The 21,048-nt window shown below is 34.8% G+C and overlaps 2 protein-coding genes across 3 annotated transcripts; one reads left to right on the forward strand and one right to left on the reverse strand.

Annotated features, from left to right (window-relative positions):
* The first annotated feature begins 1,765 nt into the window (after positions 1-1,765).
* Positions 1,766-4,992, forward strand: LOC25493036 (serine/threonine-protein kinase SRK2E). 2 transcript variants are annotated; one of them, XM_024782743.2, is made up of 9 exons: positions 1,766-2,294; positions 2,651-2,725; positions 2,827-2,928; positions 3,006-3,059; positions 3,222-3,314; positions 3,431-3,523; positions 3,621-3,725; positions 3,864-3,902; positions 4,602-4,992. In XM_024782743.2, exons 1-9 carry the CDS (start codon positions 2,118-2,120, stop codon positions 4,893-4,895), a joined length of 1,032 nt encoding a protein of 343 aa, XP_024638511.1. In that variant the 5' UTR covers positions 1,766-2,117; the 3' UTR covers positions 4,896-4,992. The 2 variants fall into 2 exon arrangements, with proteins under 2 accessions (XP_024638511.1, XP_013456889.1); XM_013601435.3 differs by having other exon boundaries at positions 1,785-2,294; positions 3,804-3,902.
* A 412-nt stretch (positions 4,993-5,404) lies between these two features.
* Positions 5,405-20,099, reverse strand: LOC11445736 (kinesin-like protein KIN-12D). The gene is made up of 38 exons (XM_003607993.4): positions 19,907-20,099; positions 19,211-19,796; positions 18,790-18,945; positions 18,621-18,704; positions 17,869-17,988; positions 17,643-17,756; positions 17,473-17,565; positions 17,173-17,333; positions 17,008-17,082; positions 16,818-16,905; positions 16,678-16,736; positions 16,521-16,584; positions 16,371-16,436; positions 16,113-16,286; positions 15,647-15,751; positions 15,325-15,560; positions 15,176-15,245; positions 15,017-15,079; positions 14,703-14,747; positions 14,539-14,618; positions 14,386-14,434; positions 12,421-14,100; positions 11,720-12,133; positions 9,245-11,368; positions 8,655-8,762; positions 8,454-8,575; positions 8,270-8,357; positions 8,109-8,183; positions 7,732-7,974; positions 7,548-7,646; positions 7,201-7,275; positions 7,066-7,124; positions 6,835-6,946; positions 6,624-6,734; positions 6,257-6,427; positions 6,099-6,164; positions 5,877-5,996; positions 5,405-5,751 (listed from the first exon to the last, which is right to left on the reverse strand). The coding sequence occupies exons 2-38, from the start codon at positions 19,793-19,795 to the stop codon at positions 5,614-5,616; spliced, it is 8,292 nt and encodes a 2,763-aa protein (XP_003608041.2). The 5' UTR covers position 19,796; positions 19,907-20,099; the 3' UTR covers positions 5,405-5,613.
* Between the last annotated feature and the right edge of the window lie 949 nt (positions 20,100-21,048).

Raw genomic sequence — 21,048 nt, forward strand, 5'->3', positions numbered from 1 at the left:
CTATAATTTAATAAAAATTAAAAGTATTAAAAGTTACCTTATAATTAAAATAGATTTTTGTTTAGAAAAAATTGACTCATTTATGACATTTAATGTTGTCAATGTATATTACATTTTGATTGGTTGATATCATGAAGGGGTAAATACACTTTAAACAAGAGAGAGTAATCTAGAAAAAACCAAAAATAATACATGTAATATAATCAAAATAAAAAATGTAAAGTTTTCGTTTAAATCATATTCTATTTTCATTTTCATGTTAGGTTATCTCATCTCTCTCGCTACTTTCATCCACCAAAAACATAATTTTTAATTTGTTATCGAAAAGCAGTTATAGTGATTCATATCTTAAATTGAATCGTATACATCTCAATTGAATTTTCATAACACAATCTCATTTTTTTTACACTTCATTTTTTTTCTTCAGGATACGTCTTTGTGAAGTATCTTATAAGTATCTATGTGTATCCGTCGAGTATCTCATAAGTATCCGATAAAATATATATTTTAAATTAAAATAATTAATTCCGATACTCTGTGGGTACGTATCCGAGAGTATCCACGGAGTATCGGTATCCGATACATATCGGATATGGGTACGTCTCCATTTTGGAGTATTCGGGCTTCATAGAAAATAAGTCTTCAATGACATAACACAACTGGGTTGGTCTGGTGGTATTGGTTTGAGATCTATGAATGTACTCCTTCTCAAGGTCTCAGGTTAGATTCTCTCTGTACCAATTTAGATGGACTAATTTAGCTTCTTCAAAATAAAAAGTTCTCAATGACATTATAAGATATTTAATTCCATATTAATTTATTACTTAATTTAATAAGTATTCAATTACTACAGTATAACTAATATAATTAAATCCTTTAGGAAAAAAAAACTAATACAATTAAAGGTTTCAATAACTAGTATCATAAGAGAAACATATAAATGGAGAGGATCCTAACCCATCATAATATTACTTGTTAAGTTATACATATATGTGTCCACTTAATGAGATTGAAATATATAAGTAAATAGGAGTACTAAAATATTCAAACAACAATATCAAAGGTAATTAATACTTCTTTTTAGATCAGTTGAATAAATAATGTGTCTGATAATTAATTTTTTATTCATTAAATAATTAATGTAAATTAGTTTACAATTAATATAAAAGGTAAATTTCTCCTTATAATAGTGATCAATTAAAGTATTAGGTAGCTTCATTAGTTTGAGCTAATGGATTATAAGAATGAGAAAATGTTAAGAATATTTTCTTTCTAATAAGGGGTGAAATCCTTGTGAGTAATCATCACTTTATGTGAGATTGATTACTAATGTATAGTGCCCACATAGATTTCATCAAATAAAAAAGTAAGGGTTAGAGATTGTTAAAAAAAGGTATCCATAGGGTTCGCAAGTGGTGTAGGAGAAAAAACATTAACATATCAATTAACATGTATTTCAATACATTTTGTTTATTGGTTTGGTTAATATGTTGTATATAGATCCGACCCAAGTTATATAAATTTTAATCATTAAACAAGAGTCTTGGAAAAACGTATGATATTGAGAGCAATTTTAAGTTGTCATTGGTGAATTTTAAAAAATAAAATAAAAATCATCATTGGTGGAAATCTGCTTCTTCAGCTTCGATAAATTTAAGGTTCTGAATAAAATCAATAAAAAAAAAAAAAAACAAAACAACTTTGGATGGAGTAACATTAACATAGACATCACATCAACACAGACAGAAAATTCACGAGTGTATCACCGTCCTTAAGCTGAGGAACACACACATACTCTTGTCTTCAATTCTCAACAATGCATATCCAACCCAAACAATTCATCACATTTAGGTTGGTGAAGTTTTCACGAGCTAAAACCATTTGCGTGTCTCTTTATTCACCCATACCCACCAAACTCTGTTTAAGTGGTCCACACCAAATCAACCACGTAAAAAACCACACCTTTCTTCTTTTGTTCAATCTCAAACACTGTTTTATCCATTACCCTTTATGCTTTTTCTTTTTCTTTTATGATCATGATCATGATAATGTGAAGTGAGTTTTTTTGGTATATTGTGTTGCTTGCTGCATAGTGAAGGTTTCATCTTTTTAAGTAAATGGACCGACCTGCGAACGTTGTTGGGCCGGGAATGGACATGCTGATTATGCATGATAGTGATCGCTATGAACTTGTTCGTGATATTGGTTCTGGTAATTTTGGAGTTGCTAGGCTTATGAGGGACAAACAAACTGAGGAACTTGTTGCTGTTAAGTATATTGAGAGAGGTGAAAAGGTTCATGTCTTAATTCTTTAGGCCATTTTTTTTATCTTGTTTTAGAAGAAACTTTCTATTTTTGTTTGTGCATGTCAATTAAGATTATGCTTAATTAAGTGTGTGTGGATGGAATGGAACAAGACAATGAATGAGTCAGTATTGTCACTATTTGGATTCTCGTGTATGATTTGGATAGTTTGTTTTGAAGTGTTTTTTTTATAAAACGTTTTTATTTTTTGTAATTGTTTTCATAGGATTCATGGTCTAAGCATTTTGATTAATAGCTTGGATTGCCATGCGAGTCTTGGATAAATTGTTGTTTTAAGTTGTTTAAGTACAGAGGGAAATTAATATTTCTTTGTATTTCTTTACAGATTGATGAAAATGTACAGAGAGAAATTATAAACCATAGATCATTGAGGCATCCCAATATTGTCAGGTTCAAGGAGGTTTGAACAATAGCAATGTCTTATTATCTTATATATCACTTCTAGTTCCTATCTTAGAAGTATTATAATTAGTCTTAATTTAACTATGTATGTGACTTTAGGTTATATTGACCCCAACCCACTTGGCAATCGTAATGGAATATGCTTCCGGGGGAGAGCTATTTGAGCGAATATGCAATGCGGGGCGATTCAGTGAGGATGAGGTTCGTATCTTTTTATTCATTCAAATTGTGTACAGTTCTGCTGCATGTGCATTAACTTACATTATTTTATGCTGTAGGCGCGCTTCTTCTTCCAACAACTCATATCAGGTGTTAGCTATTGTCATGCAATGGTATGTGTTCACCTAATCATGCTGTCTTCATTTTTAGTACGCGTGTATTTGTGGTCACTACTGCAGAAAAGACTTTTTAAATCGGTTTTAAAAGACATTTTAGTCCAGAAGATATAATGATATGTTTGAATTGAATTTCTTAACTTGTTTTCTTAAATGAAGGAAGTATGCCATCGCGACTTGAAGTTGGAAAACACGTTGTTAGATGGTAGTCCTGCGCCACGTTTGAAGATTTGTGATTTTGGATATTCAAAGGTATAATAGTCTTGCTTTATAATGATTTTACCAAGCAAATTTATTAATGTCATTTATCTTTAGTTGATTAATTAATTTCCGGTGGTTTATGCATCTTCATTGTCTTAATTTTTCAGTCCTCGGTACTACATTCACAACCGAAATCTACAGTTGGTACCCCTGCATATATAGCTCCTGAAGTTTTGCTTAAGAAGGAATATGACGGAAAGGTATATTGTAACTTGCGTTTATAGATTTCGATTTTTTTAGAATAGTATGTTATTAAGTATCCTTCTATACTATTTTTCACACTGAATTATGAAACAGATTGCAGATGTTTGGTCTTGTGGGGTGACATTATATGTCATGTTGGTGGGTGCTTATCCTTTTGAGGATCCAGAGGAGCCTAAAAATTTCCGCAAGACAATAAATGTAACCTATTTCACCTTTTATTAATCAATGTAGTATGATTGAATTAGTTTTTAGTTAACTCTTACATGTTTCTCGCAGAGGATTTTAAATGTTCATTATTCAATTCCTGACTATGTTCATATATCTCCCGAATGCCAGCATCTGATTTCACGGATTTTTGTTGCTGATCCTGCAAAGGTGGGTTTTTCTTTTTTAGCTATACTTTTTTGATGAAATTTATGTGCTTCACTAGGTTTAGAAAAATGTCTTCAACCGCGATTAAAGTTGTGACCCTCAAGGTTTTTTGCGATTAAAGTCGCGACCCTCGACATTTTTTATGCCTCTGCAGCTGCTACGTAACTACAACTATGGCTAGGATTGTTTAAAGATACTAAAAACCAAACTGCATCGAGTAGAACTGAATTGTGACTGACAGTTGGGTTTAACTGCAGTTTAGTTTGACAATTCGGTGCAGTTTTAACAATCTTAATATTCATTTGGTTTGATTTTTGTTTTTTAGCCAATCCTAATTATCAGTTAATAATAGCAATTGGTATATTTCCGTTCACAAATAATCAATTCGGTTAAAAAATGTGCAGTTCGATTTTCTGTAAAGATAGTTTTGGTTCGGAACCATTGAATTGAACCTATGCACTGAAGCTTCATAACAGCTCGATTTGGGACAAATCAATAACTCAGCCCAGTTTTCCTTCCTCAACCGATTGATGAACAGTCCTAGCTGAGACCTTAACAGTTGTATTCCACTGCAATTCTTTATAGTTTTAAGGATTGCAACACAAATACAATTTAAGTTGTACTCATGTGCAATTATACACTTGGTTCTCCTTTTTTTTGTATGAAAAATGGTGGCATTAAACTAATACTGTTTTACAACAGAGAATAAGCATTCCAGAGATTAGAAACCATGAGTGGTTTTTGAAGAACCTTCCAACTGATCTTATGGACGACAATGGAACCAACAACCAGTTTGAGGAGCCTGATCAACCAACACAAAGCGTCGAAGAAATCATGCAGATCATCGCCGAGGCCACGGTTCCTGCAGCAGGAACACAGAGCCTCAACCCGTACCTTACTGGTAGTTTGGATATTGATGATGACATGGAGGAGGATTTAGACACTGATCCTGATCTTGACATTGATAGCAGTGGAGAAATAGTTTATGCTATGTAAGCTGGGTAAAGGATATGTGATAGAATTTTCCTTGATCCATTCTGCTTGTATTTATGTCCTATTCATCATGATCTTAATTTATGTTGCTTTGTATTCATAGCTGTGTTTTTTATTTTATTTTATACTAATGCCATTCCATTAAACGTAAAGAACTGTAATATATATGTATGTATATGTATATTTGCTTTGTCACTGTGGAATCATACTCCTGGGGGATCCGTGTTAGGGGCACTATCAAAACTGGCTTTATATCCATCCTACCACCACCAAATTGAAAAGGGCATTATCAAAATGTGAAGATAGAAAGCTCGATCTACTTTTGGCTTTATACGAAATGTTTTTTAATAACTAATGTGAAACCCAACCAACTGTTTGAAAGTAGTCCCATGTTTTACGTATTCTAATGAAGCTTATCAAAAATCAACCTCTTTTTAAGTTCCTGACAACAACAAAAAAAGGTTCAAATCAAGCTTATCAACAAAGCCTTGAGATTATTTTAACACGTTGACTTTGGTAAACCTTCCCAGAGTATCACATAGGTCTTCATTAAATTAACAGTACCATTTTCTTTCTTTTTGACTGTAATGGTATCATTTTCTCATTAATTAAACTGTACATACTACTTACATGTTAGTACTACTTATTTACATGTTAATCAAAGAATATAGCGTGTGAATGGGTAAAATACAACATGATGAAATAAATAACTATTTCAAAACTAACGCTCAAAACTGGAAAGAAATGGAGCTCTGCCTGCCCTTGGTGGAGTTATTCCGTTCTCTTCAGATTTTGAGCTCAAAGGAGAAGCTTGTGGCATGAGTTCAGATAATCGAATCTTTTCTTTCATAATTTTATTCTGTGTAAGAAAAGCAAGAATCCATTTTCGTTATTATTTCTTTACAATATGACATTAGAAATCTTTGCATTGGAATTCACCACACACACATTAGAAATCTTTCATAATCTTTGCATTAGACATACCTTAAACTTCAAATTTTCTTGTTCCATTTCCAGGGAAGTTATTCTATTCTTGAGCTCCTCTAGAGCCTCCTCAGCAATAGAAGGATTTACATCTGACATTGGTTTTGCTATTCCAGCAGCCTGAGCGTAAAGCATAATTACGGTTAATTAGTATCATCTTGCCAAGGCAAGCGATTTCCTTTCTGTTTATTCCATTAAAAACCACTAATCATTGTCACTTACCTTTAGAACATTAATAGACAATCTCAGTAATTGCTGTGCTAATTGTACTTTCTCTTCCTCGATCTCCTGTGGCATTATTCAATCAATATTTAAACATTCATTTTTTAAGGATTTGGTGTAAACATATTAGTGTACAACATATTACTTAGGAAACCGACCTTCAGCATTTTCCTCAGACGTTCCTCCTCATCAAAATCAATATATTCTTTTGACCCAGCAGAAGCACGAAGGCGAGGAATATATTCTTCCACACGTGAAATGAATTTATTTGCCTTGCGTAACTTTGCGCTGAGTTGTTCATTCTGTATTTTTAAAGTGTTGTTTTCCTCCTGTAGCATTATTCCAACACAAATCTCAAGATCAAATGTGAAGATATATGACATTATAAAATTAAAGATACATTGCCAAATTATAATATTTTTAATTAAATAACATTGCCAAATTATAATATTTTTAATTAAATACCATCACTATATTGACTTTAGTGCCTGAAAAAATAATGGAGGAAGCACAAAATGATGTTACCTTAATTTTAGCATGGTGATGAATACGCTGTTGAAGGTTTTGCTGACCCGACAGCTTATTCATTTCTTCCTCCACTTCCATTATTTTACTCTTGTTGCTTGCGTTTTCCATCTGAACAAAAGGAGTTCAGCAACATTTGACGATTAGATATAAAAGAGAACGAATGCACCAAAAAAAAAAAAACCAGAGTGAAGTAGCTTTAATCTTCTACCCTCAACAGTTCATTTTCCGTTTTTAGTAGCTGGTCTCGCTGCCGAAGTTTTTCCAATGCAATCTGTGCAGCTACTAATTCGGCTTGTTTTCTATCGATATCTTGCAGCCATCTGACAAGTTAAGTTTGAGAACCAAATGAGTTTGTGTAAGAAAGAAAAGCTAACAGTAGTTTAAAATCTTAGATTATGTTCTCAGTTCCCAAAAAAAAAAGAATCTGAAATGTTATTACCCTTTCCTCTCTTCAATAAACTCATTGAGCTGTTTCTTTAGTTTCATAACCTCCTGTTCCTGAAAGCAGCAAGCAATTCCCCTGAACAAAGTTTCAACATGATAACAATGCAGTCTAGAAGAAAAGTTTGACTACCTTCTCTTGAGGCTCTAGAGTAAGAAATTGAGCTTTCTCTGCAATCTTTTGCCCTTGATGATTATCCAGTAGTGACTACATTAACGAGAATATTATAGATGAGACTCATTGGGAAGTAGAACTCCAATTGTTCTTATATTATAAACTTTGTTTTCTTCATTTTATCGCTTCCTATCTTTTAAGGAGGTTATCCGATTTCTATCATATCTAACTATAAATTACAAGTGCATGACTACTGCTCAAAAAAGTGATTCAATAACAACATTTTTCGTCAATGTATCTCAACCATGAAACATATAACATCACAAAGGAAACCCAAGTTAATCGCTCGAAGTAGATAAATTTACCACATAAGAAGTCATATCCAACTTTACTCCAAGTAAGTCCCGAATTACATCATGGGTCATGCTCTCAGCAGCCGCTAATCTGGCATTCAGTGAAAATATCTGGACAAGGAAAGGAAGGAATGTATTGAAGCCAATAAGCAAAAGCTAATCACCGTAAAACATGCAGATGAGGAGAAAACCTTACCTCTTTCTGTCGACATGCTGCCTGAGATTCTAGTTCTTCAATGCGCAGTCTTGCAGCAGACAGCTCTTCAACCTTTTCATATTTTACCTGTTGTGCCAACCCCAACCCAATACATTTGAAAGGAGAACCAGAACCTCGAGACTTGGTTGCATTCTTCTCAGACTTGTTTGACAGAGCATTGTTGGGTTGGGTGGAAATGCCTTCAGGTTTGACTTGCTCGGCCATCACTTCCAATGCTTTGAACTGATTTAAAATAATGATACATTTCACATTATAAAACGATATATACAATTACCAATGGTACTGCTAAGCTTTAAATTATAGTATATCCAATATGACGTCCAAGACATTTTATTCGATGCAATAACTAAAATTACTTTCTGTTTATACTCCATTGCCTGTGCTTCCGCATGCAAATTTAGCTCTGAAATATGAACTTTCATCTGTGCAACCTATCAGAGTCCAACACAGAAACGAAACAATGTTAAGCGAAACTTCAACACAAATTTATGTAACAAACATTGTCCGATAATCCTACCTCTGCATCTTTTCCTGCTATATCACTCTTCAGAACCTGAATGTGATTTTGGGCTTCTTCAAGGCATTTCTCTTTTTCATCCAAAAATCTACAGGAGTTAAATAGATTTTAGAGATCATCCCTGCAGATTTGCATATGCTTATGAGATAGAAACAATCTGTAGCTGAAAAGAAACGGCCAAAACCTTTTTATATCATCATCGGCATTTCTTAGATTTTGCATCTGATCTTTTAATGCACATAGCTCCATTTCTAGATCTTCTCTTTGCAGCCGCTGTCGTTCTGCTTCTCCTTTAATGAAGTCAACCTGACAATAATTAATGAAGCATAATGTCAATGCAGGAAGTCAAGTTTCCTGTTAAATCTTAACAAAAATAACAACTTACATTGTTTTCTAGTACATTTACGGTACTTTCCAGCTCTTCAACAGATCTCTCAAGAAGTTCAATCTCTGCTTCCCTATCTTCGGCATAAACTTTTCTTGCTTCTGCCAACTGCAATTGGTTAAAAAAAATTAGTCACAAACAAAGAAGAAAACCAAATCAATGGACGACTAGGTTAAGTTCATCCCTGGAGCAAAACCAAATCAATGATAATCATTGAAACAGTAAAATTTCAAAGGTTAAACATTTAGAGTTACTATCATTTATTAAACATCATAACTGCACTGTAGGTTATTCTAGCTTTGGTACATCAATCTATGGAATTTGAATTCTCAACTCCTGCTCTTTCAATCTCTATGAAATTATTTACCATCTCTACAAACTATACAAAGCAAGCACAAATTATGGCTTACTGCATTATTTTACAGTGAAAATCGAAATTAATATGTTAGAGCCGCTTAAGATCCAAATGGGTTGGGTTTGCTTAGGACATGACACCACAGAACAAAGTTCCTTATGTTCAGTCATCATTTCTTCCCTAATAATGATATAAATGGAAAACATGCTGCATAATTAATCGATAAAAGTGTTACCTTCTGAGCATCTTGTGCAATTTCTTCATTAGCTTCAGCTTGTGCTACAGCTTTTTCAAATCTTTCGTTGAGTGAATTCACCTGACCCTGAAGTTGATCCCTCTGAATAGTTAGGGCATCCCTATCAACACTCAGGTTTTTAATTGAGTCATTCATTTGTCCAAGAACACTGCTCATTTCCAAAATTTCATCCTCTAAACTATTTGTTATCTTCATTCTCTCTTTTAGTTCCTCCTCTGCCAGTTTTCTTGCCACTAAGGCATCTTCAATATGATTTTTAAGTTCATGATTTTCACTGGCTTGCAGTTTTACAACCTCACGATCTTTTGAGAGGTCCAACTCGAGAGCTGTAAGTCTGTTTGATTTCTCCATTAACTTAGCTTCAAGCAACTGACAGTTAGCAACTACGGCAGCAAGCTCACCAGATTTAACTGTAAGCTCTGATTCTAATGCTTCCATTGTGGCCTTCATTTCCTCCATTTCGTCCTTTTGGTCTTTACTGATAGATGCAGATTCCTGCAGTAAGCTCAGATCATACAGCAAACCTTTTATTACATCTTCCTTTCTAGATAACTCAAGTTGCAGCAAGCTTTGTATTCTAGTTATCTCTGAATCCCTTAGGTGCAACTCATTCTTCAGATTGCAACATGAATTTTCCAACATGCAGTTTGTGCTCTCTGACTCTCTGATTTGATCTTCAAGAAAAAACATCTGATTGACAGAAAATTCAAACGCCACATCCTTTGCTATGATATCACCAATTACTTTATCATAATCAACTTCCAGGTCTTGAATCTTATCCAGAAGTCTTTTCTCTGACTCCTTAACTACAACAAGTTCATCCTTCAATGCAATATTAGAGCAAGCAACATCCTTTAGAAGCACAGCATTTTCCTTGTTTACTTCCCCCATCTCTGTATTCCTCAAGATGTTCTGCTTCAATTCCATCAATAAGTTTTCCTTTTCTACTTTTTCCTGCTGAATTTCTCGTTTTAGAAGGGAAACTTCAACTTCCTTATCCATCAAAACTTGCTCTGCTAACTCAGTCTCTACCTGGAAAAATATTGATTCTTTTTTCAGTTGTTCAATTATTGTAGAGTACTTGACAAAATGCTCCTCCATATCAGATACATTACATGCCATGCTTCTGAATTCAGAAGCATGGACGAGTAACTCAAAGTCTTTGGCATACCAATCAACCATAAAAAATTCAGCTTGAGACTCAGTGTCTTCTACTTTCTGTTTCAGCAGTTTCTCTTGATCTAAAAGGGATATCACAGCATCTGTACTGCTCAGATCAAATTCCCTCGTCAACTTAGCAAGTTGGGATCCCATTTCGTTAGACCTATGCAGCAGCATCTCCTCCTGAAGCTGTAAATCTGATAAGTTTTTAACAAAAGTGTTTAGCTTGATGGTCATCTCTCCAGCTTCCGCTTCTTTCCTAGTAATGTGATCAAAACTTTTCTGAATGTCAGCAAGCAGGTTCCCTTTCAAGATTCTGCACATTTCTAGTTCTTGCGACGTTCTAAAATTTCGTTCCTTCAGATCACTTATGACAGAGTTTGATTCACACAAACCATGTGAAAGCAAGCCATTTTCTGCATGCATTCCTGTTACTGTTTCCAGTAGAACGCCCATGTGACAGAGATGTAGTACAGACATCACACAATCTTTACTAATTATCTCAGACCAGATCTTCTCAAGCCATGGTTGAATCAACTTAGTGGAACATAAGAAATGAGACTTGACGCACTCTATATCACAAGCTAAAGACATAAAATTTTCCTTCATCATCAACTGGACCTCTTTAATGACATCATCCACCTTCATGACTAAATCCCTTGTCTCTATTAGATTTGATTCCACAAGGTCGTCTATCTCCTGATGCTTCAAAGCAACAACGGTCTGTAAGCTCTCAACCTTGTTGAACAATACATCGTTCTCACTGAGCAATGTGACTTCTCTTTCTTTCAGTTTTTCATTAGCTATCACTAATTTATTGATCATAAAATCTGCTTCCTTCACTGTCTCTTGGGCTTCTTCAAATTTAGCAAGAATGCAATATGCCTCTTCAGCTTTTTGAACTTGAACGATCTTTGCCTCCCCGACTTCTAGTTCAAGCAACTGCAAAGAAATATGTGCAGTGTATATGAAATCGTTGAATTTAAACATAATTCATTTTTCAGCCTTATAATGTTCATCAGTATGAAGCAGGACAAACACATGACAACAAGAAAAGCAATTTAATACACAGAAGCTAGTAGAGTGATTAGAAAATTTTCGTATTTATAGAATGGAAGATAACGAAAACAGCGAGACGTTTCACACCAACCATTATTGCAGAGAGGGATGTGATATAGCATAAATTAATTCTTAGAATTTGGATTTGAGCACTAACTCAACCTTAAGGAAAAGTGTCTAAAAGTTAGGCTCAAATCCAAATTGTAAGCATTAATGTAATAGCAAAAGGATTACCTCTTTTGTTTGATTCCAATGGGACATAGCTTCTTTTAGAGTTGTTTCCAGGTTTATGAGTTTGCAACTGAGTACTTCAACCTTAACTTTGGATTGCTCTTCAAAGTGTCCCATAGCTGCTTGCAGGGCAAGTATTTGAGTTGTGAGGCACTTGATACTTTCCCGACTTTGCTTTTCACATATTGACATCTCCTTTTTCTCTGCATGTAATTTGGCTATCTCATCTTGAACTTCTTTTAAGCTCTCAAGAGCACATTCTATTTCCTTTCTCAAAAGTGTAATGGTAACATCTCTTTCCTGTGCATCCTTGCTAACATTTCGTGATTTACAGTCCTTCTTACCATATCCACTGTTGGCCAATTTAAAGGTTGACTCAGCCATCTCATCTATTTGGTGATGTGTTTCAGAACTTGTCTGCAAAAAAAAAAACAAAATAGCAACATATTGATTAAATATCATTTGCATGAACTAAATAACATTAGCCAAATAAATTGATTGAAAATTACATTAGATTAGATTACCCTTGGTTCACCATTATCATCAAAATGTGATGAGCATACATCCAATATATTTCTATATCAAGACTTGAGAATGAAAAAAAAATAATAGCAAAACCATTTACAGACCATACCAATTACCAATGAATAAAATAAATGTGGCATTTACCCATACTTATCTATCAAAATATCGCATTAGCTTACCGTTGATTCACCATTATCATCATAGTTTGACGTGCATACATCCAACAAATTTCTATTATCGAGACATCCGGAATTATCGGCAAAAGAGGCCATGGATGACCTGATTGAGGAGACCCCGTCTTGTAATGTTATTAGTTGCTCCCTTGTCTCTGAAATGACATTCTTTTCAATGTCTTCAAGCTTTTGTTCCAAAGCATAAGAGTGCTCTTTCTCCTCAGACAGTTTCTGCAATAATTTGTCACATTCTTCCTGCAACTCAGCTATCTGCCTCTCTACATGTGCAAGGGAAATGGATTGATCAATGAGAAGGGCATCCTTCCTGTCACTGATTTCTCCTAGTTCACCTAGCAGAATATCCTTGTGCTTTAGATCAACAAGATAACCATGATTCACATCTGACAACCAATTCACAACTACAAAAGCCGCAGTGGCACACTTTGATGTTTTTCGGATTTGATCTTCAGCCAATATCAACTGCTCCTCCATCTGTTCTACAGTAGATGTTTTTTCACTCAGGTGTGATGTCAACAGGAGAATTTCTTTCTCTGCTTCATCCGACTCCTTCTGGTGTGCTTCAGTAATCACGAGTGTTGCACTTCGTAAGGACTTCAGCATAGACTCCATATCACCCCTTTTATTGCTGGCATCTTCCAAACATCTTCCGAGCTCTTCAATTAACAATTCCTTCTCAGCGATTTTTCTAACCATCATGCCAACTTGTTCAGAAATCCAAATCCTTTTCTGTGAAAATGAATTGCTTATATGACCAAGTACATCAGAGGCGTCATCTAGTGCCTGACATCCATCAGAAAGAATCTCTTCGATCTCAGAGGTTAACAATTCACATTCTTCTGCCAAGGATTTGAGTTCAGTATCTCTCTGCCAAAGCTCTTCACTTAAACTTTGGTTATCATCAACAGCAGTGAGCAATTTTTCTTGCACACCCTTCAGTTCAGTTTCCAACCGCAACATACTCTCCTTCATTTCTATTTCCTTTTGATGGCTATCATTTACTTGATGTTGTAGCTGGACAAGTTCTTCCTGCATACAGACAATCACCTCTGCAGTTTCAGCCTCAGCTTGCCGACGGACTTCATCCATCTCTTCCTCATTAGATATCTGGAGTGCACGATCACTTTGGTAAAACATGTTCAGTTGCTTAGCTTTTTCAAGAGAATCATGCATCCTTCTGAACCTGACCTGTAAAGGGTACTCATTATCAATCTTTGGATGATTTGAAGATAAACTGTCTCTTAAGTCATTAGGTGCAAGTTGATTCTTCAAGGCCATGATTTCACGCTCTTGTTTCCTCAAAAGTTCCAGATAATAGTTGTTCTTGTTCTGCATCTCTTCTATCTCTTTGATTGATAAAATTTGTTGTGATTCAAGAGCTTCAATTACAGTTTTTGCAACTTTCAGTTCATTACTTGCGTCTTCTAATTGTTTGTTTGCCAGCAAAAGCATGTCTTTTTCCATTAGAATTTCATGATTTAAGGATGTTGCCTGTTCCTCCAATATACCACGGGAAGTCCTCTCCTCCTTCAAAATGATCTTTATTACATCTAACTCAAGGTGCAAATCCAAGATATCATCTGTATGTTTTAACAATTGAGGTTCATGCTTCACTGCCGTCTTAGGTGGTAGTGATTGAGCTTCAGACAAAGGTCCTTTTATAGAAATCTGAAAATAGTAATGATCACAAGATACATTATTTCACATAACATCGAACTACCATTCATAATAGTGGGTGAAAAAACAACAATTCCCAATAAATTAAAGAACAAAATGTGTATGAATAATAGGATGAAAACCTAATATTCGAGTTTCAAAAGGTTCAAATAAAAGCATAGTTGGGTTCATAGCAAGCCTTCTATGCGAACACCATCTACATTCTCCTCCTCTTACTTATTTGTACAGTAGAAAGGAATAAAACCAAAAGCTGTTATATCAGAATATTAAGAGTACCTTTGTGGCAGTTGTGTTGTTGAACATTGAGTGAAAAGAGTCTAATTCCCTGTATAATAAAGCATGAAAAATTAGCATTCTACCCCCAAAGTTGAGAGCTTCAATGTGCTATCATACAATAAAAAGAACTTCAACGGGAGAAAAAACCTATACCTATTGAGTCTAGCATTCTCCTCTAAGCAAGAATTTAAGCTGTGCCTGCACTCCTCCAACTTATCAAGAGCGCTTCTTAGCTGCAATCCATAAACAGAAGAGATTACACATATTTATTTTGAATAGGAAAAAAGCTAAATTCCTTATAAAGGCAGGAACCAAACCTCTAGATCAACGGATTCATTTTGTTGGTTGCAACACCGAGTTTTCTGCACCAAAGGTAATTTGAAACTGTTAAAAAATATCTTCTGTTAAAGTGTATATGTGAACAGTCACTTAGTGCTTTCATTAAGGAGCTACTTAAGGAATTGGCTGTTAGTCTAGTGATGACTTCATACCATACTAGTATAAATAATTTCCTTGTGTTTGGACAAACAAATTCAGATACGTAGATTTTTAGTAATAGAGAACAGGCAAAAAAGAAAGAAAAAGGAATGAAATGTTCTATGAAAGAAACTATGAACTGCATTAAACTGACCTGAGGTTGAGTGCCATAATTTAAATCACCCTGTACGGAGTTTCTTTCAAGAAACTGAAGCAACTGCACGACGAAGGTTTTCCAATCCTATAAGCTTCAAAACAAGGAATCTAGAAAGGAAACTATTTTCTTTATTAGATTGAATAGAGACACATGTACCTGCTCCCTTAAAGAAGATACTTCGCTTAACAAAATCTCTCTCTCCCCTTCTCCATAGAACTCTTCATATCTGTAGTAGTCATAGTAAGGAACTCTAAAAAGAGAGAATATTTCACACTCAATTATATTGGGAAAAGAAGATGTATAACCTTCTAAGTTGTTCTTGAAGCCTGATATTCTCCTTAGCAAATCGTGTAACTTCAGGATTTTGATCGATTTTGCCCTGAAGTAACTGAATCTCATCAGAAAGTGCTTTATTATCTTCCTGCAAAAATTGATCTGCAGTAATGGATCCAACAACTCGAGATTCCAATCGACGAATTTTATCTTCACGAAACCTAAGCATCATTTTGCAACTCATAGTTTCCTCCTCTCTTTGACGAACCTAAACACGATGGGTTACAAATAGAATGTGAAGAGGCAGTTGAAATATAAAACTGCAAGAACAAGAAGATCGTATAAGAGAAATACCAAACAGTTTAATAGTTCAATTTCTGCTTCTAGTTGCCTAATAGAAGTTTCAGCGATCTGCTCCCTTCTTAAACCACCAGCAAGAGTTATGTTCAGTGATTCTAACTGAGCCACAAATAATTTTGAAAATATAAATAAATTATTGTGAAACAGCAATAAAATTTATGATAGCTTGCTTGTATGAGACTAGCAGTAAATGTTAGCCGGAAGCCAAAAGGGCAGAGCACAAGACTTCATAAGCCTTGCCATTATGCCCAAAGCACAGTCTCCCATAGAAGCATGTCTCAATTTAATTGGGAAGTTATCTCTAATTTAAACATGATGAATTGAAAAGGAAAAGCCTTTAATTCATTATATCTTGAAGGACAAGGCAGGAAAATATAAGAATTATCAGTTTGGTCATCAAGTATAAATAATGTCATTCTAGATGAACATCTTTATTCCAACAAAGTCTAGTCAAGTATACCTGTTTGTGGGACATTCTGGTTCCCATGGATTCATGATTAATCATGTCTTCATCATGTTGTTCATCCATGTCAGGTTCATTTTCAAAACAACACTGATCTACTGATTGTGTTATAGCTTTGAAAGACAATGACCTGGATACACTCTGGCACCGTTTGAGGGTAGAAATCTCCTCCTGCTCCAAAAGTTCAACATTTGATTAATCACCCAATATTGACACATAAATCTTATACTGCAAACAAGAAATAACCGATACTACCTTTAAAAGCCGAATTTGATGTTTTAATGCAATTACATCCCCACTAGAATCTTCATTCACCACAGCCTACATGAACAAGATACAAGTTTTATATTGGTTGACCATATCTTCATCAGAAACAATTCAGATTGATCGTAGAATGACACTCACATTATTTTGTATCAGTTTTGCCCTCTGAGCAAATTTAAGGGTATTCAGTGTTTCAGCAGCGCAGCTAAAAATGTGAAAATAGTAAATCTCCGTTGAACTTGTATGGCAAGTTGTATAATTTTAATGAAGAAACACAGATCCAAATTAATGAACGAACCTTATGGAAGGGCTGACATTGGCAATAATCATTGTTTTCGAGTTTCCACCGAGAGAATCCTGCATTTGATGCCAAAACTAATGAGAAATAAAACTTATCATGAGAATAAAAATGTTAGAGGAAATCAGTAAATAATAAACCTGGAGAAGAAACGTTAGCCTAGAGTCTCTGTAAGGAATATGCCTCTGCTTCCCATTTGCAACATCCACTAGAATCATAATAACATGACTGCAAGCAAGATCGAAAAACATCAATTACATAATGAGAAAGCAGAAATAAGGCAATATTATCTGCATACAATACATCAAAACCTGTAAGCTAAAAAAGTACCCCAAGGTAGATAATGATTTATTGATGTTAGCCGCTTCCTTTAAACGCTCGCCCTCGGCACCAGAAGTTTTCTGTCTGTCATAGATGATGATAATTTGTTAAGTACATAAACACACATATCTCAAGCTACATTTGGTTCAATCAATCTGGAAGATAATGTCATACCTTTCTGAACCAGCTAGATCAACAAGGTTTAACCTTGCAAAACGATAATTAGTAGTAGAATCCTTTTCCCAGGTGCTCTCAATTACACAAGTAAAAACACAGTGGGACCTACTGCTTTCTCTATTCATGTTTGTAGCTGCAACTTTTCTATTTGCCGAACCCTACATGTAAGAAACTCAGTTTAATGGAAGAAAGTACATGAGATTACAAATCTATGTCATCGTGCATTTAAATAACACGGGCAGAGTAATATGTTTGGGGATGCCTCAAAATGAACAAGATAGACCAAGAAGCATGTACCTGAATTAGAAGCCTTATAATGTCGCTCACACTTTGAGCCTCAAACTCAGAAAGATTTTCAACATAAACACCCTTCTTGACATCCTCCCGCAGCTATCAAGAATGATTGGCAGTGAGAAATAGTTATACATGCTTTGAGAGTCATATGATATGAAAAAAAATTAACTTACAAGCAAATTGGTAGACGAGGGATCAAGTAGATCTGTAATTTGCTCATTGTAAATCTCCAAGAAGGAACACTTGCAGTTGTATTTTAAGTTCTCGTCTCTTCTGCTTTCCTCTTCCTGGAAATTGATTACAGGAGGACAAAAGTAAAAAACAAAAACAGATATGTACATATAAATTGACTTCTTAGAACACATATAAAGTTGAAGAAGCAACAAGTGAGCAATTTACAGCTTGAATCCTGGCAAACAAAAACTCAAATATACGAGGAGTCATTCCACGATGAGGACTGGGCTTCACGTCTAAATCTTCAATTTCACCAAGCATTGTATATGTTTTCCCACTACCTGTCTGCAAAATGGAGCAATGCATTAACCACCTTATAATAAAGAATGAATAATTCTTTTGCCTGTCATAATCAAAGCACTGTCACTCACCTCCGTTTCTAATTAAGCTACACCAAACCAGAACATACAATATCTCAAAAAATAGGATAGAACTGTATAATCAACAAACTTTGTGATAATATATACATATCCTCTGCATAGAACCTATGAAGCACCAATACATGTACCCCCTTCAAAGTATCCGTACCATCTAGTATTTGATGTGAATACTCTGAGATGCTTCACCTATACTTAAATGCACTAACTACATATATTAAGTATGTATAGCCAATTTGAATCGATGTCAATTGATCTCTTGTTGCTGCTCATACAAATTCTTCGCACACCATAATTAGTATACATACTCAATATATATGGTTAGTATATGAATGCAAGATGCATTGACATCACATAAATTTCTAGAGTTAATGCAGCTGCACTATTTGGTAATGGCCAATTAAAGGCCAACAAAAATGGCTCTAAATTAGAACCTGTTAGCAGAAGTCTGTATATCTAGATGCTAACAAACGCCTAAATATTAAATTTCTTATAACTACGTGTAATGATTAACAGAAGAAATAATAATAATAATAATACCTGTCCGTATGCAAACATACAGCTATTATATCCTGAAAGACAGTTCTCTACCATCGGAAGACCAGCCATTCTGAAAATCATCTCCTAAAAAGCAACAATTAGAGACAAAAGTTAGCAACATCATCCAAATAAATGTGTGCACCAAACTGTCTTTTCAAAATTACCATACCTGGTCTACAGTTTCACATGCAACATGGTCAAACGTGAACCGGTTTTCCGGTTGCCCAATCCAACTAATGCTTTGAGAACTATCTTGTTTTAGGCATCTGTTATAGCTATGTATACTCCTCTCCATGCTATTGAGAGGACGAACGCGGATAATAACCTACTCGTGACAAAAATCCACATCACAATCAGCATCAAAATTCAGTAAATTGAATCACTGGAATTAGAAACAATAAGATATTGTATTCTATCAATCAATTACAAACTTTGTAGCCCCGACATCTCTAATCAAAAGCGTAGAGTGTCTGACACTGTCAAATGTGATTGCATTCAATTATGACATTTTCTCAAATTATTATGGTTGTCGACATGTCAATCAATGCTTCTTACATTACAAATTACTACAAATGAAACTGTACTCATACCTGTACATTGTGGTTGATCCAAAATGATGAATCTTCCTTAAGATCGAAGTGAGGAACTTCTACAGAATTCACAACCACGGGCGTACAAGAAGTACTCGAAACACCTTTATACAATCCCCCATAGTTCCCCAAACGAACACTGAAACTGCTTCCATCACCTTTACCTCGAACACTCATCGAGCTAACAGGAGGCTTAGTCACACTCTTAGTCGGAGTACTCTGCGTCGAATTACTCTCCGAACAAGCTCTCACCACCGTTCTATTCACCCTAGGAGTAGCATTACCAACTCCAGATCCTCTCCTATCATCAAATGTTGTCGAAACCGTGTCGTTTCTCTGAGGCCATGCAAATCGAGGCTTCAAATTTAAGCTTCTTTCCGGTGTTCGAAGCTCCGGTCCTCCTTTTCTCTTCGTTGCTTTCGACGGAGTTCGTTCTATATCTTGAATTGTATTTAAAGGAGGTCTAGGAGCTTCTATGCATCTCGGATTTGTCACCGACGCCGACGAAGTTTCCGACGGATCTAGATTTTCGATTTCTTCACTTTTGTTAAGATTCCGGCGTGGTAACTTTGATTCCCTCAGCATTCTAGCATACAAATCCAAAAACAAAACAAAAATTAAAGAAAAATGCAGAAATGAAAGAAAAAAATAAAAGTGAAATTCGAAATTTGAACTGAGAAATTATTGTGTTTGTACCTGAAAGTGGAAGTGAAGAACAAAGCACTGAATCGAGTAATTTGAGTAGTTATGATTTTTTGAAATTGAACTGAAAGTTCAACATAGATCGAAGTTTGAAGTTACGAGCACGAACACGAACGGGAAAACTCTTCAGTGTGAGGGTTTGGTTGGGTTTTCTGATTTTGAATTGAAAATGGGAGGTGAAATTGGTATGACGAAAAAGGGGCTTTGAAATGAATGGTTGAGATTCGATGGTGTTTGAAAATATTGTGATCGCGGTTTCGGGATTTGAATTTTGAAGGGTACTTTTGTCATTGAATGTGGGAGCTTAATTAAGACTAGTGTATTCAAATTTTCAACGGCTAGATGCTGTTAATGTTCGTCAACGATATTTGGATTTGAAATTTCGTTTGATGAATTCTGGGTTTTTTTTTTTTTTTTTCTAATATTTGGATTTAAAATTATTTTTTTTGAGGGGGTGATTTAATTTTTTTTTATTTTTGTTGACCTTTGATATAATTTGATCATGTAGAAATCGAGTCATGCTATATTGAGCGAAATCTTACTTCCCAAATTCATCCCAACATTACGTGTCACCATTTAAGTAAAGCACACTTTCAGAAATCATGGCAATTCATGGTAGTCAAAAGTTTAATAACAAGTAAAAAAAAAACTGTTCGCTATGCTTTGGAGGGTGGTGATGATGATAGATGAAGATGACAATGATAGTGGTGTAGTGATGAAATAGTAGGTTTAAATTTTTTTGTCATGAGTTTTATTGATGAAGGATGAATGTAGATGAAGATGATGGAAGAAGAAGAAGAAAGTAAATAAATTAGGTGTGGGTGATACACTATAAAATCTGATAGACCTCCGTAATTCAACGGTCTCCTTTTTTAGGGGATTAAAATTATCAAAATTGGACCAAATTGAACAAAAGAAATAAGTTAAGGGACGTGTTTGAGAAAGTTAAGACTTATGAGACCAAATTGAATAAAAAAAATAAGTTAAGGGACTAATAGATCAATTAAGCCTTAAAAGAATTAAGTGAACCTATTTTGAATTTTAATTTGTACTTCGAATCTTTAAATTATTTGAGAATTTTAGATGAACCCTCTCAGATTAATAAAATGCAATTTGATTCGCAAATTTGTCAACAA

This window comes from Medicago truncatula, chromosome 4 (genome assembly GCF_003473485.1).
Source record: "Medicago truncatula cultivar Jemalong A17 chromosome 4, MtrunA17r5.0-ANR, whole genome shotgun sequence".
NCBI classification, from domain to species: domain Eukaryota; kingdom Viridiplantae; phylum Streptophyta; class Magnoliopsida; order Fabales; family Fabaceae; genus Medicago; species Medicago truncatula.